Consider the following 21,046-nt stretch of genomic DNA (forward strand, 5'->3'; position numbering starts at 1 on the left):
TCCTGGTCTCTTGAGGATCTCAGATTCCTTATTAACCACTTTCTCAACCTGTTCCATGGCCTTCATTGATTTGACTATGCATTCCCTAGGTTCCCTCTGCTCCTGTGCCCCTTTAGAATTGTATTGTATTCTTTGTTGTTGCCTCTCCACATTCTTCCTCATAAACTGTTATTTCACACTTCTCTGCATTAAAGTTCATCTGCCAGGTGTCCCTCCATTCCATTAACCTGCCCGTGTTTGATTTGATTTATTATTGTCACATGTATTAGTATGCAGTGAAAAGTAATGTTTCCTGCATGCTATACAGACAAAGCATACCGTTCATAGAGAAGGAAAGGAGAGAGTGCAGAATGTAGTGTTACAGTCATAGCTAGGGTGTAGAGAAAGATCAACTTAATGCAAGGTAAATACATTCAAAAGTCTAATGGCAGCAGGGAAGAAACTGTTCTTGAGTCAGTTGGTACATGACCTCAGACTTTTGCATCTTTTTCGCGATGGAAGAAGGTGGAAGAGAGAATGTATGAGGTGCGTGGGGTCGTTGATTATGCTGACTGCTTTTCAGAGGCAAAGGGAAGTGTAGACAGAATCAGTGGATGGGAGACTGGTTTGCGTGATGGACTGGGCTACATTCACAACTTTTTGTAATTTCTTGCGGTCTTGGGCAGAGCAGGAGCCGTACCAAGCTGTGATACAACCGGAAAGAATGCTTTCTGTGGTGCATCTGTAAAAGTTGGTGAGATTTTGTGGAAAATGGTGAGCGTGACCAGACATGGTGTGCCTGACCGTTTCCCCATATTCTGATCTTTGGGGCGCGGCACTTCAGTTTTTTAAGAAAAAAGGTCTTAGCAGCGGCATGATGACCCAGTGGTTAACACTGCTGTCTCACAGCGCCGGGACCCTGATTCAATTCTGGCTTTGGGCGACTTGGGTGGGTGGAGTTTGCACATTCTCCCCATGTCTGCGTGGGTTTCTACTGGAGGCTCTGGTTTCTTCTTACAGTCCAGAGATGTTTGGGTTAGGTGGATTAGCCATGCTAAACTGCCGCTCAGTGTCAGGGGGATTGGAGGGTAAGTACAGAGTTGGGGCTTGAGTGGGATCATTGTTGGTGCAATGGCCGAATGGCCTCCTCTTACACACTGTAGGGATTCAATTCTGTTCATGAACTTTTTAAAAAATATCCATTTTTTTAAAACGATATTTTAGTTTGAACATTGGCCCTCCCTAAAATGTTTGTAGGTTTTCTTCCTGTTGGGAAAGAACATATTATTAATTGTCTCAATGGGTTTTGAGCCTATGGCCTATCCCACTAAATATTAGTCTGTACAAAATGTTACCTTCAGAAATATTGCTTTCTGAATTATTCCCCTTCTTTACCAATTATGATGTTTATTATTACCTGTACCAAGGCAGCCAATCCTCATACATATTAGATTATGTGTGACAGCTAATCCTTTGCAGATTTGTCAGGGTTTTTGCTGATCCCTTACAGAATAGGTCTTCTGAGGCAACACTTCTGAAACTATTCCTACACATCATCTTGAATTGACAGGGGGAAAGCTTGCTGCCTTTAATATGCCTGGAATTGCTGCTTTGAGAAAAGCAAGTGTTTCGCTTGTTTCGCTTTAAGTGGGATTCAGAAGGCTAGGTTATCTACGGTGTAGACTGCTTACTCACAGTGGCACGGTGGCACAGTGGTTAGCACTGCTGCCTCTCAAGTCAAGGATCCAGGTTCAATTCTGGCCTTGGGTGACTGTCTGTCTATGTGGAGTTTACACATTCTCCCTGTGTCTGCGTGGGTTTCCTCCAGTTCCCTCCCACACTTCAAACACGTGTGGATTAGGTTGATTAGCCTTGCAAAATTTCCCTTTCATGTCAGGGGAGTTAGCAAGCTAAAGATGCTGAGTTACAGGGATAGAGCCTGTGTGGGATTGATGTCGGTGCAGGCTAGATGGGTTGAATGGCCTCCTGCACTACAGGGATTCTATGTTTAGCAAATGTTCTCTCATCCTGTTATCCTGGAGTGGTGCTGAGATAGAGGGATTCGGTTTTTCAAAGTGATTCTACATTTTTTTGAATGCAGTTATAATCATAATAAAATGTGTCGAACTTAACCTTTTCCTGTTTGTTTCCATAAACAGAAAACAGTAGAACAAAATGTGGAAGAGGCGTATGATGCTTTTGGAATTGGTCAGAGTATGCTGCAGTAAGTACATGAATTGAAACCACATCAACCCTATAATTGTCCAGTATGTTCAGGAGGCCGTCCACGGCTGTGCGGTGAATTAACCTTTAACGTGAAACTTAACTCCACAAGTTCATCAGCTTACCATTCAACTAACCTTGGATATGCTTGCAACACCTTAAAGTGAAATATTTTCATTACCATACAGTGCAGTTAGTAATATCTGATATGTGGCATCAGCTGGATTTGAACAGCTTAACACTGTATAACGTGAAAATTATAATGTTGGCTTCAGTAGGTAGTCACTGTGTATTTAGTGTCAGACTGCCTGTTAGTAATCCTGATGCACTAATTCTCCCCCAACCTGAACACAGGCTTTACATGAATTTTCTGTGCACTGCAGTAAATAACTGATGCTGGTGTACCTAACATTTCTCCAATATCATATTGCAGTCATTGTGCTTTTTCCTGGCCTGGAGGTTGAAGTTTCTGTGAAACTTGTTTCTAAACTAAATTTTGGTGGTCTTTGAATGACTGACCGAGTGCTGACGTGAAATACTTGAAAGAATTTCTGCTGTGTCTTTTACATAGCCCTGTGTCAAAACTATTTGAAACTCAGCTCAAAAATAATTTAGCTTCATCGGTAGCAGGCAAGGGGTGGCACGGTGGCCTAGTGGTTAGCACTGCTGCCTCACAGCGCCAGGAATCCAGGTTTGATTCCAGCTTGGGTCACTATCTGTGCGCGGACTGCGTGTTCTATGTGGGTTTCCTCCCACAGTCCGAAAGATGTGGAGATGCCGTCATTGGGCTGTGGTAGGCACAGTAAGAAATCTCACAACACCGGGTTAAAGTCCAACAGGTTTATTTGGAATCATGAGCTTTCGGAGTGTTGTTCCTTTATTAGGTGAGTGGGGGTAGGTTCACAAAAATGGTATATATAGGTAAAGACACAATTGCAAGATAATTAGAGATTGGAATGTGAAGAATGATTGGAATTGGTAAGTACTCAAGTCTTTACAGGTACAAGCAGTGTGCGTGGACAGAGGGATAATCACAGATTAAAGAGGTGTGAATTGTCTCAAGCCAGGACAGTTAGTAGGATTTTGCAAACCCAGGTAGTATGGTGGGGGTTACAAGTAGTGTGACATGAAATCAAGATCCAGGTTGAGGCCGTCCTCATGTGTGCAGGAGTCCGAAAGACATGCGGGTTAGGTGCATCGGTCATGCTAAATTCTCCCTTGATGTACCTGAACAGCCGCTGGAGTGTGGTGACTAGGGGATTTGCAAAGTAACTTCATTGCAGTTACGTTAAGCCTTCTTGTGACACTAATAAATAAATCAAGGATAGAAAAATGTTCTTAATGAGGATATTTTGCCAGGTTCTTACTGCTTGACCGTTAGTTTAATGAGCTATTAATATTGTTCCAAATATTTGTGAAAACATTCTTTCACGAAGGATGTTTTCATTATTGTGTGTACCAACATGGATTAAGAATGAAATTCAGTACAGCATCTCTGTGAGCAGTGTGAATATGTTGATAGACAACTTAAGCTTCTCTGACATTCCTCTGTAGATAATGCTACTTACATTTAGGCCTAAATACTGCTCTCTGCGCTGTCTCTGTTGCATCTCTGTCCCTGCTTTGAAGTGTAGGGCTCAGAATTGCACACGCTACTCCAATTGTTATCCAAAGCCTCAGCAAATCCTTGTAGATATAAACTCCTGTGTTGTGGCAATTTATCCCTGCATTTTATTTGCCTTTTTAGTTGCTCCTCCAATTGACATTGAAATTAACATATCTACAGTCACACTAGTGTCCATTTTAAACCCTCCCTCAGATATTTATAAATCCTTCACTTTATTTTTCTGATATCCAGTATTTGTGGATTAATTTTGTGTCAGCCTTGGCTCAGTGCTAACACTCCGGTCTCTTGGTTCAGTTAGTCAAGGCTTCAAGCCAGTTAAAACAAGATTTATTTGAACTAAGGTTTATGGGGCTCACTTGTTTGCAATAACTCCCCAATTGTAAATCACACTCAGTTCCACAAACTTCACCACATGGCAAAGGAGAATTCAGAAAGTTTACTATTAAGAAGGTAACAATTCAGGAAGTTAAAAAGCAGTGCCAATTAACAGTAAGAGGAGGAAGCTGAACTTCTAACAATTGAACAGACTTCTCACTACCCTTCTCAGACCGGGTTGAGAAGTGAAGCCTCCAAAAATGTGAATAATATGTTAAACAACCCCTCTCCCAGTATGGCTCCTTGAGACCCTTTTTTATACCTCAAAAATCACCTTACAATGTCCACTTAAACAAAGAAATTTCAGCACAGTAACAGGCTTTTTGGCCTTCCAACCTTCACCGACCATGCTGTCCATCTGAACTAAAACCCCCTACCTTCCGGGGTCCGTATCCCTCTGTTCCCATCTTATTCATGTATTTGTTGAGAAGCCCCTTAAAAATCAAAAACAACTGTTGGAAAGCAGCCAGTCTATGAATTTATTAAGAATTGTTTGTAGCTCTCAGGCTAACTCAAGTGAGAGATATCGCTTAACTGTGTGTCATTGAGACATTTTGAAAAAAAACCTACTCATCCCTTCAGTCAAGGTTGACGAAAAGTCAAACAAAGTTCATGTTATCTTTTTAGCCCGTCTTAAAATTCTCATGACATTTTAAGAGTTCATATTAAGTCAAGAGTTAATTGTATAATATGTTTATAATTATAAAAGTTATGAATGTTTTATGTTACAGGTTACTTTACCAGCCTTACCAACACATCTATCAATGAATTACTTTTCTTTATTTGCCTCTCAATTAAGGCTGTCCATTTAACTAATCCAGTTGGTTTCCAATAATGCAGGTTTAGCTTTTTTTTAAATGGCCTTTATCAATTTAGTACAAAATTCTAAATAATAAGCTGATAGGCACACTAAACGGGGTGGCACGATGGCACAGTGGTTAGCACTGCTGCCTCTCAGCACCAGGGACGCAGATTCGATCCCCAGCTTGGGTCACAGAGTGTGCGGAGTCTGCATGTTCTCCCCTTGTCTGCGTGGGTTTCCTCCAGAGTGTTCCGGTTTCTTCCCAGAGTCTGAAAGACGTGCCAGTTAGGTGCATTGGTCATGCCAAGTTCTCCCTCAGTGTACCCGAACAGGTGCCAAAGTGTGGCAACTGGGGGATTTTCACAGTGACTTTGTTGCAGTGTTACTGTAAGCCTACTTGTGACAGCAGCAAATAAACTTTAACGATTGATTTTGATGCTACCAATAAGCCTTACACCAGCACGCATTTCTGTATCATCAGCAAACTTGCTGAAAGTTGCTTCAATGCCTTTATCAGAATGTTATTATAGAAAGCAAAAATAATGATCCTAACACGCATCCTGGCTGGACTCCATTAGTGAAGTCTCCATACACAATCACCGCCGCTAATAACAACCCCCTGTCTTCAAGAACACAATTAATTTCCTCTACACAGGAAATTAATCATATATCTTGCATCAAACTTTGAATGAGGGGATGGTTTTTGTGTGAGTTCTTTGGTCCTTTTACCCACTCATCACTGCCTCCCCACTAATCCAGCACTTGAGCGAGGATCAGTCACGCTAGGTATATTCCATGAGAATGATGCAGAAAACTAGGTCCAACATGTACCAAAATGCCCAGTGCATTACACAAATATTCAAACGTTAAATTCAAATTTTCCAGTTTGCTTTACGGTATTTTAAAAGTTAAAGTTTGTTTATTTGTCATAAGTAAGACTTGCATCAACACTGCAATGAAGTTACTGTGAAATTCCCCTAGTAGCCACATTCCGGCGCCTGTTCGGGTCAGTACCCCTGACCAGCATGTCTTTTGGACTGTGGGAGGAAACCGGAGCACCCGGAGGAAACCCACGCAGACACGAGAAGAATGTGCAAACTCCGCACAATGACCCAAGCTGGGAATTGAACCTGGGTCCCTGGTGCTGTGTGATAGCCGTGTTAACCGCTGTGGCACTCTGCCACCCCAAATATTCATCCTAACCATCCTAATCATCCATTTTAGAGCTTATCACTAATTTTTGCAACCTTTGAAATGTGGAGTAAATTAATGCATTATTGTCTCTTTTGTACTGCTAGAGAATTATTTCTCCCTGGAAGTGATGATGTAGTATTTCAATTATGCTATCCTCAGCTTTGTGTGCCTTATTCAAAATGAGTCAATTTATTGTTCTGAGTTTTCTCTTAACAGAAAGTGTTACCCAACGGTAATGTTTCTTGAGATAGTCCTGACTCTACAGGGCCGTCCAAGGCAAGACTCAAAGCTTTTAACTAACCAGAACGTGAATGTGGGTTTTATACAATTATACAATTAACACTGTGGTGACTTAGACTCTATTATCTGTCAGCGATCTTGGAGGGTGGAATGCATCTGGTTGTTTTAGAGGAAGTACAGTTCTTGTTGATTCCACGTGGCGTGCCAGTGAGAAATGGGGCCATAACCAAGCCTGTTCATAAAGTTTTTCAGCAGATGGAGGCAAAGAGGCAATTTGCTTGTTTTTTTTGTTCTACTCAGGCCTCTTTCGTCATTAATGTTACAGCTGTGCTTTTGCTTTTAGTGTTAACAGCTTGGTTTTAGATGAGTCTGGAATTGTTGCAAAGTTTTCTGTTTCCACATTGTCGTCTGAAAGTACATTTCTATTCACAGAGTTAACATTTTAGCTTTTTTATGTTAAACTTTTTTCTTTTATCCTCCTCTTAATAGACCTGGGGGCTTTCTCTTTATCTGGGCTAAACTATAATTTGTAGATTTTCAGATTTTAATGTTGATGTGACGTTTGGCAGTGTACAAAAGGTAATGATTTCACTTGGCACAGAGCATAGCTTTATATTTTTGTCAGAGTTCCTTGATAATTTGGCAAATTTGTTAACTTTGAGACTAAGATTGCCTCAAGTTTGATTTCCCAGTTTTGAGTTATATTACCAAGGGTTGGCCAACTCGTTAGCAATGCCATTTCAAATGCACCAGAGCCCTGAAAGTAAAAGTTTATTTATTAGTCACAAGTAAGGCTTACGTTAACACAGCAATGAAGTTACTGTGAAATTTTCCTAGTTGCCAGACTCCGGTGCCTGTTTGGGTCAATGCACCAAACCAACATGTCTTTCGGGTTGTGGGAGGAAAACGGAGCACCCGGAGGAAACCCACGCAGACAAGGGGAGAATGTACAAACTCCACATAGACAGTGACCCAAGCCGGGAATTGAGCCCAGGTCCTGCACGCCATGAGGCAGCAGTGCTAACCACTGTGCTAACCCCCCAGATTCTGAGATCAGCCCTAAGATACAGAAAAGGGAGAGCCTTGATCCACTTGATCGCTCTTCAGCAGCTCCTTTTTAATAACTTTACATCTGTGTGATGTTCAACTGAACTCAAGATCAAGTTGGAGTGTAATGCCACTCGCAGTTTATTAGACCACCAGCGTTGGCTGTCAAAACCAAAGCGTGAATGATGGCCACCGGAGGAAAGGATCACAGGACAGTGGTGCCTGTGCATTTGTCCACTAATGAGGATTCCTTGCTTCTAAGTTTAAAGTTTATTCATTAGTGTCACAAGTAGACTTATATTAACATCACAGTGAAGTTACTGTGAAAATCTCCTAGTCGCAACACTCCAGCGCCTGTTCGGGCACCATAGAATCCCTACCGTACAGAAGGAGGCCATTTGGCCCATCGAGTCTGTACCAACCACAATCCCGCCCAGTTCCTATCCCCGTAACCCCACATGTTTATAGTATGGCCAATCCACCTAACCCATCATTGGAGTGTGGGAGGATACTGGAGCACCCGGAGAAAACCCACACAGACACCAGGAGAAAGTGCAAACTCCACACAGTTAGTGACCTGAAGCCAGAATTGAACCTGGGTCTCTGGCGCTGTGAGGCAGCAGTCTCTGAGGGAGAATTTAGCACAGCTAATCCACCTAGCCAGCACAGACGAGAAGAGAAAAAACTTTATAAAACGGATCTGAAAAATCAGGAAACAAAATGCTGTCAGATATTCATTCAAAGACTTAGATATTTCAAATTGAGAAGCCTGTATCTTGCCAGGTTTCTGGACCATTTCGAACTTCACGTTATTGCCAATTTCAGCTGACAAGAATGTTCAGCATCTCCTCTCAGACCTGCTGTATTTCTAGACCTGCGACTACGTGAATTAAATAGAAAATGCGTTACACCGTGGGTTGTAAAGAAATTACAGAAAAGTCCACCAGGAGATACTTGGGCTGATGGTGCTGTGCCATCAGTAAGCTCTGATGATGCATATGCCTATGTTGTCCCTCTGTAGAAACTAAGCTATTAAAAAGCGGAGGCTGTCACTGATCAGAAATCTGATGCCTCTGACCTTTCAGTTTCTATTAAAGCTGCAGAATTGCTGCAGATGAAACCATAAGTGACGTTAACTGGATACTGGGCCATTACACCACAGGCCACAGTGACTCATGCAGTGAACTGGAGATCGCAGGATTTGAGTTTATTTGAGTTCCCTAGAGTTAAGTTTGCATCTTTTGCTTTCATTTGCCATTGTCTTGTACCTCCATCTAACTATTTAGACTTGTTTTATGTAGCGAATTAGGATTGTCCCTGTAATTGCTGATCACGTGCAGGGAAAGAGCTGTTCGAGATCCACCTCAAACTGGTTTGAAATTTTAAGCAACTGTGATGACACCGCTACCTTGGAAGGTCCCAAGGCTCCATTCTCTGTCCGTTGCTTCAGTTCCTCCTATGCGAATAAATCATAAGGCACTGCTTCCATGACCATGGACCAGGAAAAAAGAACATTTTTTGTTGTTTCTCTCCCCTGTTTGCATCTGCACATTTGTCCCCAGCTGCCCTTTGCCACTGGGCCCTCCCCCCACCCCCTGCATGTTGGACTGTTTGTTCATATTGAAATGCATCACGATAGCAACCCCCACCCCCTCCAATACCGAACAGGACCTACTGAAGGCGGTGGGATGAGGTTCCATGGGGAAGATGACAGGCGGGGGTGCAGGGATTGACTTCTGTTTGGGGGAGGTGGGGCAGTCTGTTCCTGTGCGAAGGTGGGGTCTGTTCCCATGATAGGGTGGTCTGTTGGTCTGCTCCTTTGAGGTGGGGGGCTGGTGGTGCTGTTCCATGGGAAGGTGTGGGGGGCGGGAGGGGCCTGAACCCATGGGGAGGTGTAGGGGGAAGGGGTGCTGTTCCCATGAGGAGGTTGGGAGAGGGAGGTGGGTAGTGGTTAGGGAGTGGGGTGGGGTGTTCCTCCTTTTAGTTTCTTTCTCGATCAACACACTTCATAAAAAAGGTTCTTTCAAGAGTCTTCAGTGTAGGTGCCCACTCAACTTTTTTCTTTTCAAAAAGCTGGCAGCACAATGGCGGGCTACACTCCACTTTCCAGCCCCAGCTGACACTTTGGAAAAGATTCGGAAAATTCTGCCCAGTTTGGCTTCCCTGATGGAGAAGTGTACCTTGTCCCAGCATCAACCCTGTGCAAGGGGCAAGGCGGGGTGAGCTGTCTGAACTGAGCACGGTTTGTCTCTCTGGTGCCTTTATGTAATTTATTTTGTATTAATGCAAGGGTATCACTTGAAAACTCTTGTAACTGCAATAAATTGGTTATTATATTCAAGTGACACTTCAACAAAGGCTCCTGTAAATTGCATTTTTGAGCCTCATTTCAGTCATTTAGTCTGCTAATGTTCAAGTGCTCAGGGACTTGGAAACAGTGCTGGATGACTGAACGCTGAACAGATTCTCTCTGGTCCCAACTTGAGCATTTACTGGTTCCCTGTAAACAAATCCTGTAGGTGAGTGTTAAGACTGAACACTATTGGAATTTAAATCCCTCAAACGACTGAACGTTTTAATAACTTGCTCTGCGGAGGTATATTTCCAGCTCCCTAATTGCTTGGCCAAACAAAATCTAAATGCATGTTGTGTGTTTCTGTGTACTAGTGACGCAATCCTAGCAACATCAAAACTCGGAGCAGAAGTAGAACATTCAGCCCTTCAAGCCTGCTCTGCTGTTCAATATGATCACGGCTGATCCTCCATCGCAATGCCATACTCCAGTGCTCTCCCTTGACACCTTTTAGATTCTAGAAATCTATCTATTTCTTTCTTGAATACGTTTGGTGACTTGGCCTCCACAATCTTGAATGGTAAAGACTTGCACAGGTTCATCACCCTCTGAGTGAAGAAGTTTCACATCTCCTCAGTCTGAAATGGCTGATCCTGCATCCTGAGATTGTGACCTCCGCCCAGCAACCAGAGGAAACATTCCTGCATCCAGTTTGTCCTGCCCTGGCAGAATTTATATGTTTCAATGAGATCTCCTCTCATAGGCATGGTGGCACAATGGTTAGCAGGGGCTGGGTTCAGTTCCAGCCTCGGTGACTATTTGTGTGGAGTTTGCACATTCTCCCTGTGTCTGTGTAGGTTTCCTCCCACAGTGCAAAGATGTGCAGGTTAAGTTGATCGGCCATAGTAAATTCTCCCTCAGTGTATCCCAGTAGACGCTGGAGTGTGGCAACTAGGGGATTTTCACAGTAACTTCGTTGCCTTGTTAATGTGAGCCTACTTGTGACTCCAATAAATAAACTTTTTTTTACCGTTTTGGAGGCCGATAGACAACTCCCACAGATGTTTATTTTCTCTCTTGATGCTTCTTAACTCCACCCAGACTGATTCTACATCTTGGTTTCCTGCCAATACCCCCTCACTATTGTGCTGATTTAATCCTTAACTATTAATACCACCCCATCGCCTTTTTCTTTTTGACTTCCTTCCTAAATATCGTGTACCCTTGGATATTTAGCTCCCAGTCTTGGTCACCCTGCAGCCATGTCTGTGTAATTGCAATCCTTCTGGAGGGATAAGTTTCTTTTGTGGAGAGTGAAATTATTTTTTGAGAGCCCCTCTCTGTTTCTGAACTTTGCAGCAACTTGGTTGAAAGACCAGGGAACCAGTGATATTCAAAGCACTATAGCAATTCTTCCTCTTAGATTTATTCTGCTCTACTTCAGCGGAATGAGTCTATTGATGTTAATCCCGGCAGAACTATTGATAATTATGAAGATCTCTCAAATCATAATGACCGTTTTCAGGTCTAATGTAATCCATACCAGTTTTTCAAATTTTTGTTCATAATCTGAACACCTACCTGCTTGACAGAATTCTTGTGTTTCCGTCCTCCAACTGAGTGACAGATTTCACGCTCTACCCCTGCTGTGTTGTTTTTCTCACTTTGGGACTCTGCTACCTGCTGTGACTGTGGCGTAAGGTTGGGATGTGGGATTTCCACAAAATTGACCTTTGTTAATTCCACGATCATAGAATCATACAGTGAAGAAGGAGGCCATTTGGCCCATCACGTCTGCACCAACAGTCCCACCCAGATCCTATCCCACACATTTACCCCACTAATCCCTCTGATCTACACATCCCGAGACACTAAGGGCCAATTAACATGGCCTACCAATCTAACCCGCATATCTTTGGACTGTGGGAGGAAACCAGAGCATCTGCGTAAATCCACACAGACACAGGGAGAATGTGCAAACTCCACCCAGACGGTGACCCAAGCTGGGAATCGAACCTGGTCCTTGGCACTGCAAGGCAGCAGTGCTAATCATTGTATCACTGTGCTGCACTATGTGGCAATGTGGCTTGTATAATTTTTCAAGCTCTCTTAATTCAGTTGATGTATGGTTTGAGCTTTGATCTTGCCGGTTGCGACTCCCTCTCAATATGTTTATGGATTTGTGATGTGCCACATGCTCCATCCAACCTATGCATTGTCCAGAATATGCTTTGCCAGGGATATTTTATTCAGCTCATATATAACAATGGTGCAGAGTCATATGCTGTCAGCTGAGGTTCTGCTTGGAGACTTACAATGAACTAAGTGTTGTGTTTCACTTCTGTTTAGCAACTGTAGCTAAACAAGCTCATTTTGCCCAATTTAAGACTTTAAATACTAATAAGCTTTTCAGTTCCTTGAAATTCATCTAATAAACTGAGATGGGCTTGGAAATAGTCACACATATAACAATGTTCCGCGTTATGACATCCTTGCTCATGGCTGTTAAATAAGTTCTGTTTTTGATCTTCCACACCTGAAATCTATTGCAAATTCTAGGAGGAAACAGTAAATTTCCAGTTTTTAAAGAATTTTGTGGCTAGCTCTCACTTTTATTGAGTGAATCATAGAATCCCTACTGTGCAGAAGGAGGCCATTCAGCCCATCAAGTCTGCAGAGGCCCTATTCCTGTAACCCCACATATTTACCCTGCTAATCCCCTGACACCTAGGGCTGATTTAGCATTGCTAATCAACCTAACCTGGACATCTTTGGAGTGTGGAAGGAAACAGAAGCATCTGGAGGAAACTCACACAGACACAGGGAGAATGTGCAAACTCCACACAGGGAGTGACTCGAGGTCAGAACCGAACCCAGGTCCCTGTCACTGAGGCACCATGCTGCACTTGGAGCAGCGAGAGCTGAGGGTGGATCTGATTAAGCTGGATAAAATATGAGGGGCATAGACAGGAAGCAACTGTTCCCCTAAGCAGAGGGTCAATAACCAGGGGGCATAGATTTAATTTAAGGAGCTGGAGGTTTGTAGGAGAAGTAGAGGAAAAAACTTTTTAGCCAGAGGGTGATGGAAATCTCAAGGTCAATGCCTGAAAGAGTAGTGGAGTTGGAAGCTCTCCCAACATTTTAAGACGTACTTAGATGAAAGCTTGAAACACCATAACACGCAACATTATGGGCCAAATGCTGGAAAATGGGATTAGAATAGATAGGTGCTTAATAGCTAGCACAAACACGATGGGCTGAAGGACCTCTTTCGATGCTGTAAAACTCTGACTCTCTGAACCATTCTTTCCATTAAGTGTGTAACATATTAAGTGTATAAACTCGCATTATGCTACAATCTAAACGCAATATGCTTATGTTCAGAATTGTTAATGACAGTACTGTAATTTTCTTTCTGTTACTTGGATGTAAGAGTGCAAAATATTTAAAAGTTTACCAAACTGGATGTTAAAAGATGCAGTGCATCCATCCATTGGTCTGGCCTGGGACCTTGTACTGCAAAATTATGCACTTTGCAGCCTGCAGTTGTCTTTGAACCCTCAAACTGGAACATTGAGTACAGCCCGAATGTATTAGTGAAAATATGAATTATACAACAGCCCTTGGAGGTTCAGTGCTGCCTAGTTATCTGCATCGGTTGATTCAATCGTGTCTGCTGTTTTCCAGGCCTACCCTTCAAAGGGAGAAACATTTCCAGTACTTGAAGAAAGGTCTGAGACACCTCTCGGAATCGTACTCGGTAAGATTTCAAGCGGGGGTAGTGGAGGGGGAAGGATCGTGCGCCTTGGATTTTTAATGTGCAGATTCAATGTGAAGTTTGGAACTTAGCTGTTGATGTGTGATTAAACTTAATCATGGAATCCATACAGCGCAGAAGGAGGCCACTTGGTACATCAGGCCTGAACCGACAACAATCCCACCCAGGCCCTACCCCTGTAACCCTACATGTTTAGAACAAAGAACAGTACAGCACAGGAGCAGGCCCTTCGACCCACCAAGTCTGTGCTGACATAGATGCTTCTCTAATCTAATTTTTTCTTGCCTCTACATGGTACATATCCCTCTATTCCCTGCTTATTCATGTATCTATCCAGATGCCTCTTGCACTGTTATAGAATCTGCTTCCCTCACCTCTGGCAGCGCATTCCAGGCATTCATCACCCTGTGTGTGGAAAAACTTGCCCCTTGCATCTTTTTCAAACTGCCCCCCCCCCCCCCCCCCGTCTCACTTTCAACCTATGCCCCTGAGTAATTGATCCGTCAACCCTGGGAAAAAGACTCTGACACTCCACTCTATTCAAGCCTGTCACGATCTTGTAAACCTCTATCGGATCCCCCCTCATCCTCTGATGCTCCAATGTAAACAATCCCAGTTTGTTCAGCCTTTCTTCTTATTTACCCTAGCTAGTCTCTCTGATGCTGAAGGACAATTTAGCATGGCCAGGCAACCTAACCCGCACATCTTTGGACCATGGGAGGAAACCCGAGCACCCGGAGGAAACCCATGCAGACGTGGGAGAACGTGCAAACTCCGCACAGACAGTGACCCAAGGCCGGAATTGAACCCGGGTCCCTGTGAGGCAGCAGTGCTAACCACTGTGCCGTCCCATGCATTGTTTTATCAGGGTACACTTTACTTCCAACCTCTTAGCGTTATTTGAAAACATATAACAAAAAACTAGCTAGTGCTTTGTACAGATCCTGTATAAGAACAGCTTCATTTTCGATTCTTTGTACTCTTGGAGAATGCTATGAGGAAGTGGCAGGAGGCATGATAAATTAACAATGTGATAGGGCAAAGTGAAAGCAATTATTACTACGAACTTGGGGATCATTTTAACTATCTGTAGTGTGGTTAGTCCAATAAACTGTGAGGGTTTTATGGGCTCCTACAACGTAATCAAGGTGGGAGAGTGTGGGAGGCAGCTTCCCCTCTCACTGGACACGAATCTCCCACCGCAAACCAATGCACAGTCCACTGACTGAACTTGGGTGTTAAATGGATCCCAAGCTTGATGCGGTAAAATGAAACCAGGCACTAATCCTTTTCCTTGATAGTAGGTTTATTTACAGAACGCAGCAGTACATATGTCTGCCTTCTAACCTGTCACCCACAGTGTTCTAGCAGCCTCTATTTACACTCTGTGAATGACAATGACTAATTGGTAAATTACCTTTAAGTGATAGCTCCCATCTCACTTTATGCTCTGTTGAATATGCCAGTAAAATGGGCACTAACAGATCAAATGAACAAAGTCTCTGTTCATAGGTGCTCTAGGTACTTAATTTTGACAATGCCCTTCACAGTCTCTTAACCTAAGGGGAGGCTGAGTGGCATTATCGCTAGACTATTAATCCAGAAACTCAGCTAATGTTCTGGGGAACCGGGTTCAAATCTCGCCACGGCAGATGGTGGAATTTGAGTTTAATAGAAACATATTATCTGGAATTAAGAATCTGCTGATGACCATGAAACCATTGCCAATTGTCGGAAAAACCCATCTGGTTCCTTAGGGAAGGAAATCTGCCGTCCTTCCCTGGTCTGGCCTACATGTGACTCCAGAGCCACAGCAATATGGCTGACTCTCAACTGCCCTCAAGCAACTAGGGATAAGCAATAAATGCTGGCCAGTTAGCGTCGCCCGTGTCCCATGAATGAATTTTTAAAAAAATGTTGAAAAAATGTTGTTTTCAATTCAGGACAGTGGGTTGGGGGGTGTGGTGGGGTGAGAGATTCTCTGGCCTCCCAGCTGTGTGTTCTTGGCGGCGTGCTGTTTGCTGGTGGCAGAATTCTCTGGTCCCGTCGCTATCATTGGGAATTCCCATTGAAGTCACCTCATGCTGTCAGGAGACCCGAGGGTGGGGGTGTGCTGAAAGTGGGTGACCAGTGAAACTAATTCAGGAACAGAGACTGACATGAGCAGGCTCACGAGCATTTATAGTTTGAGTCGTGGAGAATTTTGGCAGTAATTTCAGCATGGTTGATGGGATGTGTGACCATCAAATGTGGCCTGACTTGGGGTGAATTCTATAACTGTTCTTCCTTTGATTATAAATATTATAGTCACAATGTCTCTGTGAATTATCTTCACACATGTCCCTCTCATGTGTGAAATACAGTAGATATGCAGCCAGAGGCGGGTGGAGGTGGGGGGGGGGGGGCGAACCTATTTGTAGTGAAGCAAATTTTACCACTGTTGTATCTAAATGCATTTTGTACCCGGTGATTTAATCTAAAGTTAAAGTTCATTTATTAGTCACAAGTAGGCTTACGTTAACACCGCAATGAAGTTGCTGTGAAAATCCCCTAGTTGCCACAGTCCGGCGCCTGTTTGGGTACACTGAGGGAGAGCTTAGCACGGCCAGTGCACCTAACCTGCACGTCTTTCGGAATGTGGGAGGAAGCCGGAGCACCTGGAGGAAACCCGTGCAGACGCGGGGAGAATGTGCAAACTCCACGCAGACAGTGACCCGAGGCCGGAATCAAACTCGTGTCCCTGATGCTGTGAGGCAGCAGTGCCAACTGCTGTGCCACCCATCTGCTTTTCCTTTGTATATTATTTTATGCTTGACATCTGTGAGTCAGCTTCCACAGCAGTATTCCCATTTTGGAAGGTGCCGAAAACATTTTATTATTAAATCTCGAGGGGGAAAATACATTCAGACTCGATGGTAGTGATAAAATTAGCTTTACTATAAACTGTCAAAATAGATTTTTTTCCCCCATTGGCACTTAACTTGACTGCACATCTTTTGGATGTTATTTTGATTTGGTATTGAGGATTACACTATTGAGTGCGATTTGAATGTTTGTGCCGGAGGTGGATACTGGCCCAGATTTTGCAGTCAATAGCAAACAGAAAGCTTTAGCAATGTTCAAAATCGATTGTGGCATTGATTTTTCTATTAAGACTTCAGTTTCTTTCTGGTGCCACCTGTACAGGAACTCCAGTATCTAGAAATACTGAAATCATCTGAGTACTGAACCAGATCGAAGAATTAATTCTCTCAGGTAGCAAACTCAGAAATAAAAGGCAGTGGTTATCATTCAGTTTCACAGAGAGGGAATTAAAGATTGGGACATAAAGAGGGTGTAAAATGAAAACTATAATCTTTATATTTAAAAAATCTGTACTTTTTAAAAATAGAATCCCTTCAGTGCAAAAGTAGCCATTTGGCCCATTGAATCTGTACCAACTCTGACTCTCTCACCTGCCTTATCCCTGTAGTTCCATGCATTTACCATCTAACCTACAGATCTTTGAACACGAAGGGTAATTTAGCATGACCGATCCACCTAACCTACATATCTTTGAACTGTGGGAGGAAGCCCACACACGCAGGGAGAATGTGCAAACTCCACACAGTCACCCAAGGCTGGAATTGAACCTGGGTCCCTGGCACTGTGAGGCAGCATTGCTAACCACTATGCCACCCTGGGATTCTTGTCTTGGAGGGAGTGATACTCCAGACTTGTAAAATTAGTTTTTTAGGACCAGAAAAGTTTGAGTTAAAATAATGTTATAAAATGCATTGCACCTCATTCAACAAGCATTTAAATGTAAATATTTTGATGGGATTTTACAGAAAATGTAGTGCATAAGAAGAAATTAAGTCTGCATCAAATTACTGATTCTGTGGATTTGTGATGTTTACAACATTGCACCCTGTGCAGGAGCACAGGGGTGATTAGTAGTGATTTCTTTACTTATGCATCCAACTGTGTGTGCGCTGATGCTGGAAATCGCTGTCAATCTTGTACAGTAAAAACCATGAAAGCTGACAGTTGTCATGATCCTTACAACCTGCAAGCCATTGATTTGATTGTTCTAACATTGTGCTCAATTTTATCAAACAAACCTTTACCAGATTATTCAAGAAATTCCTGCTTCCAAACAGCAACACTAGTGATTTGTAGTGTGTATTTCCAGGGCGTGGGGGGGAGGAAAGCACATTGTCCCTGTTGGATTATGAAAGGGAGAAATGACACATTCAAATTGCAAAAACTTTAAGATGATATAGTAATCACATAAGAACATAAGAAATAGGAGCAGGAGTAGGCCATCTAGCCCTTCGAGCCTGCCCCGCCACTCAATAAGATCAAAACACTGGGGGCAGTTCTCCCATCTTGCTGAGCTAATTTTTGGGTGCAGTGGGCAGGAAGAACCACGGATCAGCCAATTGTGGGATTCCCGCAAACATTCGCGCCGCGTTTGTATCTCCCAAGGCTGGATTTCTGGCAGCGTCTGCACAGTACCGGAAATCGGCTGGGAGGTGAGGCTAGTATTCTGCATGGGTTTCCTCCCACAGTCCAAAGATGTGTGGGTTGGGTTGATTGGCCAGGCTAAATTGCCCCTTAGTGTTGGGGGATTAGCAGGGTGAATATTTGAGAAGAAATATGTTTACAGAGAATATTCCACTAGGTGGCAGGGTTAGCAGTAGTAGTAGCAGAGATATGGGGATAGGGCCTGGCTGGGATTGTGGTTGGGCTCGATGGGCCAAATGGCCTCCTTCTGTACTGTAGAGATTCTCTGGGATTCTTTGCATTGCCCAGAGTGTGGGAGATTCTAGTGTGAACTCCCACTGAAAAAACCAGCATGAATTACTCCAGTTTTCTCGACACTTGGAATTTTTGGGGGAGAATTGCCCCCACTTTGTCCACCTGATGCTTGTTTTGCTCCTTCACTTTATCTAACAGAAATGAGTTGAAGGAGCATTTAGTCCAAATGATCCACTACAGATTAAATGTATTTAATCCTTTAGAGATTGCCCTACTATTTAAAGCTTAATGTAATCTTCAATGATGGCTGGCAGGTTCGCAATTGAACAGCTGAGCTCTGAAGAGAAGGATGGTTTCAGGTTCTTCACCAGTTTTGATCCTTATTCCATTTTGTTTGCTGATTTTTATCAGTGGTGGCAATGAGACTGCCTTACTGTCTCTGATTTAGGAAGAATAATTTAGGTAGATTAGATAGGTTGGCCATGCTAAATTGCCCCTTAGGGTCAGGAAGGCTGAGCTAGGGTAAATGCTAGGGTTATGGGGATAGGGCTTGGTGGGATTGTGGTTGGTGCAGCCTCGATGGGCTGAGTGGCCGCCTTCTGCACTGTAGGGTTCTATGAATAATGTCAGCAAGGATTCTGGTTGTACCTGCTCCCACCACCTGGGCAGTGTGTTCCAGACATTCGCCACTCCTGTGTAAAAAAAAAAAAAAAATTGCCTGGCACATCATCTCTGAACTTTTCCCCACTCACCTTAAACCCATGTCCTCTAGTACTTGACTTTTTTTACCCTAGGAAAGACCACCCAATCTGTCCACATCATTCATGACCTTGTAAACCTCCATCAGGTCACCCCTCAGCGTCCTTCGTTCCAGAAATGATTAGAATAGTTTTGTTAGCAACATCAAAGGAAACACAAAGTTTTTAAGAATTGATCTGTGAATAGTAAAAGCTGGGGAAGATTATGGGACCTGGCTGTAAGTGAGTACTTTGCTTCTGTTTTCACTGTGCAAGAAGATGCTGTCAATGTCACAGTAAAGAAGGAGACAATGGAAAAATTGGATGGGATAAAAAGTAGCCAGAGGGGAGGGAGTTAAAGGTTAGCAGCATTCCAAAGGAGAAGATTCACCTGGTCCAGATGGGATGTATCCTGGATCACTGAGGGGAGGTTGAGGTTAAAATTATGGGGGCTCTTGGGAGTCTTCCAGTGGTCCTCAGATATCCAAATTGTACGAAAGGACTGGAGCTTTGCAAGTGTTACACCTTTCAAAAAGCCGGGGGCGGGGGGAGATAAAGCCTGCAATTGAAGGCCAGTTAGCCTCGTGTCAGTGTTGTGGAAACTGAGACACAAACTGGAACAAAATTGAAAACAGACTGGTTAATAAGTGAGTACGTTGAAAGCCGCTTCTTGTTAAGTGGCACAGTGTCGCCATGCACTGTTAGCCATGCACGCACACACGCACTCTCAGGTGCCTTAGTCTGCAACACTGCCCATGCTGTGATGAACTGTTCCTGTACTGTACTGTTCTCCTAGTTTAATTAGGAGGTCATTGTAAGAGTATATGAACCAATTCACCGAGCGTCAGGGAGGAACTGGGGGAAGTCTGTGATTTTACTTTGCTGTCTTGGAAATAAACCTTTTAAGATAAAGGATCATTCTTCCTCAGCATACAATTATTGGAATTAACAGTTATGTCTGGAAGAGGTGATGCAGAGTATGATTGATTGAGGGAAAGATGGCAGTGAGCTCAACGAAGAGGGGCTTTCAGTACAAGATGGCAGTCAGACACACAAGCCCATGCAACATTTGTATGGGATATATTATAGATGGCGTGGCTATGGGAAGAGTGAAGGAGTGAATGTGGCAGATTTTGATTTCAAAAAGGGCCTGAATGTTGATAGGACAAGCTGAGTAATGGGAAAACTTGATAGAAGGAAGTGAAGCTTCTCTACACTGGAACAAAGGTAATCGGAGAGCAATGAACATCCAGGGAAAGTTAACGTAGTGAAGATGTTTGTCAGAGATGGGGAGTGAGAGAGATGAAAGCTTCTACTATCAGAGAGTCAATTTTGGGTGGTTCTGAAGAGGTTGCAGAGCAGAGGGAATTAACAAGTGATGCTGAACCGCGGAATGTTTGCACCCAGAAGGTAGCTATTGGGTCTGTTGCGTCTGTGCTGCCTCTCTGCAAGAGCAACTTCACTAATACTACTTCCCCCGCCACCGATTTATTTATTTTCAGATAATTATCCATTTCCCACTCGGGCAGCATGGTGGCTCAGTGGTTTTCACTGGCTGCCTCACAACAGCACCAGGGACCCAGATTTGATTCCCAGCTTAGGTCACAGTCTGTGTGGAATTTGCACATTCTCCTCATGTCTGCGTGGGTTTCCTCCAGGTGCTCCGGTTTCCTCCCACAGTCTGAAAGACATGCTGCGTAGGATGCATTTATCCAAACAGGTGCCGGAGTGTGGCAACTAGGGGAATTTCACAGTGATTTCATTGCAGTGTTAATGTAAGCCTTACTTGTGACTAATAAATAAAGTTTAAAAGAAGTCTTTAAGAAAGCCGTGACTGAAACTGCTTCTATTATACCATCAGTCACTGCAACCCAGAGTTGGAATTCTCCCATCCCGCACGCCATTGGAATTCTAGCAGGTAGGGGGCAGACCATGTATAGGTCCATTGAAGTTGGGTGAGAGTCTCTGGTTTTCAAGTGAGTGCGGCCTGATCCTAATCACTCGCTGT

General features: G+C 43.5%; 1 protein-coding gene across 1 annotated transcript in view; it reads left to right on the forward strand.

Annotated features, from left to right (window-relative positions):
• The window catches only part of fntb (farnesyltransferase, CAAX box, subunit beta), a 98,035-nt gene that overhangs the window by 20,550 nt on the left and 56,439 nt on the right, over positions 1 to 21,046 (forward strand). The window contains exons 2-3 of the mRNA XM_080203093.1: positions 2,139 to 2,203; positions 13,468 to 13,540. Of these exons, the coding sequence (XP_080059219.1) occupies positions 2,139 to 2,203; positions 13,468 to 13,540 (138 nt within the window). The remainder of the gene's footprint in view (positions 1 to 2,138; positions 2,204 to 13,467; positions 13,541 to 21,046) is intronic.

This window comes from Carcharhinus amblyrhynchos, chromosome 14, assembly GCF_965287045.1.
Source record: "Carcharhinus amblyrhynchos chromosome 14, sCarAmb.v2.hapA, whole genome shotgun sequence".
NCBI lineage: Eukaryota > Metazoa > Chordata > Chondrichthyes > Carcharhiniformes > Carcharhinidae > Carcharhinus > Carcharhinus amblyrhynchos.